The 6,000-nt window shown below is 46.6% G+C and overlaps 1 protein-coding gene across 1 annotated transcript in view; it reads right to left on the bottom strand.

Annotated features, from left to right (window-relative positions):
* Positions 1-5,788, bottom strand: part of LOC141259479 (cyclic GMP-AMP synthase-like) — a 45,510-nt gene extending 39,722 nt beyond the window's left edge. The window contains exon 1 of the mRNA XM_073675563.1: positions 4,866-5,788. Within this exon, the coding sequence (XP_073531664.1) occupies positions 4,866-5,642 (777 nt within the window). The 5' untranslated portion in view covers positions 5,643-5,788. The remainder of the gene's footprint in view (positions 1-4,865) is intronic.
* Positions 5,789-6,000: the final 212 nt, after the last annotated feature.

A 6,000-nucleotide genomic window follows, 5' to 3' on the forward strand; every position in this document is an offset into this window, starting at 1 on the left:
GAACCTTAAGTTTTATATTCCTGGTAGACAACCATACCCGATCGTTCACACTTAGGTCCGGACCAGACTCTCTCCTCCTATCAGCCATACGTTTGTATCGGTTCCCCATAGTATTCAGATTCTTCAGCACCCCTCTCCATACTGAAGCGAGTGATGAGGAAAATCGTTCCTCCTCAGGAACCCCCGAAGAGCCCCCCCTACTGAAAATACAAAACTGGGGGTGAAAACCATATGCCCCAAAAAACGGGGACTTACCAGTGGACTCGCTCCGCCTATTATTAAGAGCAAACTCTGCCAGAGGTAAGAAAGAAGCCCAGTCCTCCTGGTTCTCTGACACAAAACACCGGAGATATGTCTCCAAGCTCTGGTTCATACGTTCCGTCTGACCATTGGTCTGAGGATGAAAAGCCGATGAGAACGATAAATGCATCCCCCGCCTTGTACAAAACGCCTTCCAGAATTTGGACACAAACTGAGACCCCCGATCTGACACCACCTCGGAGGGTACCCCGTGAAGCCTCACAATCTCCCCAATGAACACCTGCGCAAGAGTTTTAGCATTAGGAAGAGCGATAAAATGTGCCATCTTGCTGAACCTGTCCACTACAACGAGTATGACCGTTTTACCCGAAGACGGAGGGAGGTCCGTAATAAAGTCCATAGACAGATGAGTCCAAGGACGCTCCGGGATCTTCAAAGGTAAGAGGGCCCCAGACGGACGGGTATGTGAGGTCTTAGAGCGCGCACAAACCCCACAGGACGCGACAAAAGTTACCACCTCCTTATGTAAGTTAGGCCACCAAAAGCGACGCGAGAGGAGATCCACAGTTGCTTTACTCCCCGGGTGTCCTGCAAAAACTGAGTTATGGTGTGCCTCGATCACCTTTTGTCGCAACTGATCTGGAACAAAGTCTCCCCGGAGGTCCAACAGGGGCGTCCCCCTGAGCCTCCAATACCTCCTCCTCAAGCTCAGAGCATACTGCCGAAACCACCACCCCCTCCTGAAGGATAGGAATCGGGTCGTCCGTATTCCCGGCCCCAGGGAAACTACGAGATAAGGCATCCGCCTTTACATTTTTTGACCCAGGACGATATGTAACGACAAAATTAAACCTGGTAAAAAACAATGACCACCTAGCTTGTCTGGGATTCAGACGTTTCGCGGACTCCAGATATAGCAGGTTCTTGTGATCGGTGATGACTGTGACCGGATGGACTGCCCCCTCTAAAAAATGGTGCCACTCCTCAAAAGCTAACTTAATGGCCAAGAGTTCCCTATTGCCGACATCGTAATTCCTCTCAGCGGACGACAATTTTTTAGAGAAAAAAGCGCACGGACGCCACTTACCAGGGGACGAACCTTGTGACAATACTGCTCCCACCCCTACCTCGGAAGCGTCTACCTCTACAATGAATGGCTGTGACGCATCAGGTTGAATGAGTATGGGTGCCGAGGCAAAACATTTTTTCAAGGAGGAGAATGCTTGACAAGCCTTGTCAGACCACCTAGAAAAATCCGTCCCCTTTTTAGTCATGTCTGTGAGAGGCTTAACCATGGACGAGAAATTACGAATGAACTTCCGGTAATAATTAGCAAACCCCAGGAAACGTTGTAGTGCCTTAAGATTCTCTGGCCGATCCCACTCAAGAACTGCCCGCACTTTCCCAGGGTCCATACGAAGCCTGGTCCATAGGAAGCCTAAAAACTGGAGTTCCTGTACGGCGAACACACACTTTTCCCATTTGGCATACAGTTTATTATCCCGCAAGATCTGTAACACCTGCCTAACGTGCTCCTGATGAGACACCAGATCCGGCGAGTAAATTAAGATATCATCCAGATATATGACAACAAACTGTCCCACCAGGCGGCGAAAAATGTCATTAACAAAGTGTTGGAACACCGCCGGGGCATTAGTCAGACCGAATGGCATGACAAGGTTCTCATAATGCCCCTCCGGAGTGTTAAACGCCGTCTTCCACTCATCCCCCTCCTTCATCCTAATCAGATTGTACGCCCCCCTGAGATCCAACTTAGAGAACCATTTGGCGCCCACGATCTGATTAAAGAGATCGGGAATAAGTGGGAGCGGATACGGATCTCGGACCGTAATCCGATTAAGTTCACGGAAATCCAGGCAAGGGCGTAGGCCTCCATCTTTCTTCTTAACAAAGAAGAACCCCGCGGCCACCGGTGAAGATGAAGGTCTAATATGCCCCTTAGCCAGACTTTCTGAAATATAATCCTTCATGGCCTGCCTCTCAGGACCAGAAAGGTTATACAACCTAGCTTTAGGTAACTTGGCCTCAGGGAGCAGTTTTACAGAACAGTCATACTCGCGATGAGGAGGTAGTTCCTGACACCCTTTCTCCGAGAATACATCCTCAAAGTCCGCCAGAAATGGAGGTAAGACCCTAGGAGTAACCGCACCGATGACCGTATTCATGCAGTTTTTATTACAGAATTTACTCCATTGGCTTATCTCTCTGGATTGCCAATTAATAACCGGGTTATGCTTAGTTAACCAAGGAAGGCCCAACACTATAGGAGTGGGAAGACCCTCCAACACGTAGCAAGACAACAGTTCTTTATGTATCGCCCCCACTTGAAGTTTTACGTTATGCACAGCTTGCAAAAAACTTCCCTGACCGAGAGGCCTGGCATCGATCGAGAATATGGGGATGGGTTTAGCCAACTCACTCAAACGCATACCTTGAACCCGGGCAAACCGAGCGTCCACCAGATTAGCCCCAGCCCCACTATCCAGAAGAACAGATATCCTCTCAGTTCTCGTACCCACCACCACCTCCGCCGGTACGAGAAACTGAGACGAACCTAGGGACGAAATACCTACTCCCAGATTGCCGTCCACCACACAACCTGGGATCAACAGTTTTCCGACGGCTCTTCACTCTGCAAGGGACGGGATGGACACCCCCCAATAAAATGTCCCTTTCTCCCGCAGAAGAAACACCTTCCTGTCTTATGGCGCACCACCGGTCCCCTCCCCCGAAATGATGTCCCTCCTAATTGCATAGGCTCCTCTGGACTGACCAGGGGAACCACCATATGAGGGGACCTTGTAGGAGGTGGAGTCATCACAGGGGGTGGAGTTATCCCGCACCTCTCCCGAAGCCGTCTGTCAATGCGAATAGCAAGGGCCATAGCGGCTTCCAGTGATGCGGGAGAGTCATACTGTGCCAACACATCCTGTAATTTGTCGGATAAACCTTGACAAAACTGGCTCCTAAGAGCCGGGTCATTCCACTGGGTGTCAGTGGCCCACCTACGGAACTCCGAACAGAATTCCTCCGCCGGACGATCTCCCTGCCGGATCCTACGTAACTTAGATTCAGCAAGGGAGATCCGATCCGGGTCATCATATACAAGGCCCAGAGCAGCAAAAAACCTATCCACTGACTGAAGAGCCGGGGAGCCCGGGGGAAGAGAGAACGCCCAATATTGTGGGTCCCCTTGTAGGAGCGAGATGACAATTCCCACCCTTTGTTCTTCACTCCCCGATGACCGAGGCCGCAGCCGAAAGTACAACTTGCATGCCTCCCGGAAAACAAAAAACTTGTCCCGCCCCCCAGTGAACCTGTCAGGGAGAGCTACTTTAGGTTCTGGTCCGGCTTGCTCCTGAGGATACAAAACCTTGGACCTAACGTCCGCCAGCTCCATGGACAAACTCTGCAACTGCCGAGCTAGACCGGCTACTGGATCCATGGTAGCTGGAGAAAATCTAAGTGGTCGGTGAAAATGTCACGCTGTCTCTGTGTACTGGAGGTAGGGGGCCTAAGTTGACCCTAAGCTGGGGCCCTGACTAATCCCTCTACCTGGAGGTACTGTTAAAGGTACAGAGGTCCAGGCCGCCAGCATAACCCCTACCTCCTGAGGATCCCTGCACCTAAGTAATCTAGTCCTGAGAAGGACCCCTGATCACAACAAAAGGGGACAGGTAATAATATGCCCACACTCAGTACTTAGACGAACGAGACAGTACAAGGGTAAAACCAAAACCACCTTGCATACAAAAACTACACAACTACAACAGAGGGAACACCAACGGGAAAGGAGATAAATGATAAAGCGAGGAAGGGAAAAAACGCTCCAAATACACTTAGCTCTTAAACTCCAAATTCCACGATCCGCTCTGTTAGTCTGCATGAAATGCTTTCACCGACACTTCCCCAACAGACCGGCAGGCATTTGAAGGAGTCCCACTACAGCAGCATTGATTGCAGCTGGGCGAGGCTCGTCTAGCACAGAGAGAGAGAGAGTTAACTCCCTCACTGCCGAAAAACACAAAGCATCAAAAACTCAGCTGCGAGAAGTCAGGCTGTGTAATCGTGACGATCTTCGTGGCGACACACCCGTGACACAACTATCATGGGTCTTAAAAAACTGGACTTCTCCTAAGGTCCAAAAGGAGCTTTTGAGCCCTTCTAGGCTTGTGTCTGTGTGCTACTGCAACACCTACACTTACTATAGTTATACCCCTGATTTTATAGTATACTACATGTTTGGGGCTGGGAGGAAGGGGTTAAATATTCACAAATAATACTTAATAGTTAAAAAAAAGAAGACTTGGATTTTGTTAATCTTGTCTCTACCATAAAATGCTGCATTACATTTACTATTATATTTATTTTGGTAAATCTATATTTTCAAGATTTATTTTAATTTCTGTATTGACTGTATTTGTGATATATATGAGCCTCATGTATCATCTGACGGTGGAATAGGTTAGTTACATGTAATAAACTATTTCTACAATGCAGAAATCCAGCATCCTGTTATATGTTTCTGCTAGAAACCGGTTTCATCTGACTTTTAAAAATAGGTTTTAACATCTGTATCTTACCTTGACGTGCTCGTAGTAGCTTCCAGTGGACAGTTTCTCTATGCCCTTAAACAGAGGATCACTTTGGAATTCTTTAGATTTCAGTATCGTGTTTACAACCTTATTGACTTTCTCTGCTGCTTTTGAAATATCTTCCATCTTCAATCTCAATTTTCCATTAAGTAAATCCTTCATTCTCCTCGGAGTTCTTGAACTAGCAGTTTTCAGATCACATCCTTTGGGCTCTGTATTTCCCTTGTCTAAGGTTGAATTATTATTTTGTTCTTCTTTACTTCTTTTATCGCACACTTTTTTCCCCGAAGCCATTTTTTCTTGGGGTTGTCCATTTTCACATATTTCATCAAGGGATTTACATTTAGCATATCTTAATTGTTGTGGCCTGTCTAGCTGTTTGATGATTGAGGATTTATCCTTAGCTCTGTCATGTGTAATTTCACTATATCTGTTATATCCATACTTGACTGTAAGTTGGGCAGTCATGTTATTACCTCCAGGTGATGTTTCTTTATCTTTGTCTTTCTTTGCTTGTGTGTCTCTTTGTTTTCTGGTTGATTTTATAGTTGGATGATTGTTCTCTTCTGTAGGATAATTCTTGCTCCTTTCTTCCTGTGGGGTTTTCCTACCACCTGAAGGTCCATCACCTCTCATGTCCACTTTCTTCATTTTTGCAGCATTTCCTGATTGAGCTGAACTACGAGCAGAGCCTCCCCTGCTTCTCAGCTCTTTTGGTCGTGTGGCCATTTCTTTCTGTTGATCTGATTGTCGTCTCCCTTCCATTTCTCGAGCCTTTCCACTGAATACGTGAATGCTGCAAAACCTGTATGTCTTTCCTCTAAAAATCAGTGCCCCTCCCCAGTTAGAGTGTTCACCAAGAAATATTTTTCACCAAGAAATGAAACTGAAAGCCCGTGTGGATTATAGGAAGTTCTCCTAAGAATGTACAGCGTCTTCTATACTAGTAGTGATTTTAATTATTATCCAATATATAATAAATTATACAACAGAAGCCCAAATTGTGGCATATAGTTATGTGATCACATGCATAATATCCATAAGAAAACAAAAGCAGAGACAATTAACTCCACAAATATTAATTGTTAAATAGCACATTTCAGAAGTAGAAGGAAAAAAAAAA

This window comes from Phyllobates terribilis, unplaced genomic scaffold (genome assembly GCF_046119375.1).
Source record: "Phyllobates terribilis strain yellow unplaced genomic scaffold, ASM4611937v1 Scaffold_3__8_contigs__length_932513732, whole genome shotgun sequence".
In the NCBI taxonomy this organism is placed as follows: Eukaryota; Metazoa; Chordata; class Amphibia; order Anura; family Dendrobatidae; genus Phyllobates; species Phyllobates terribilis.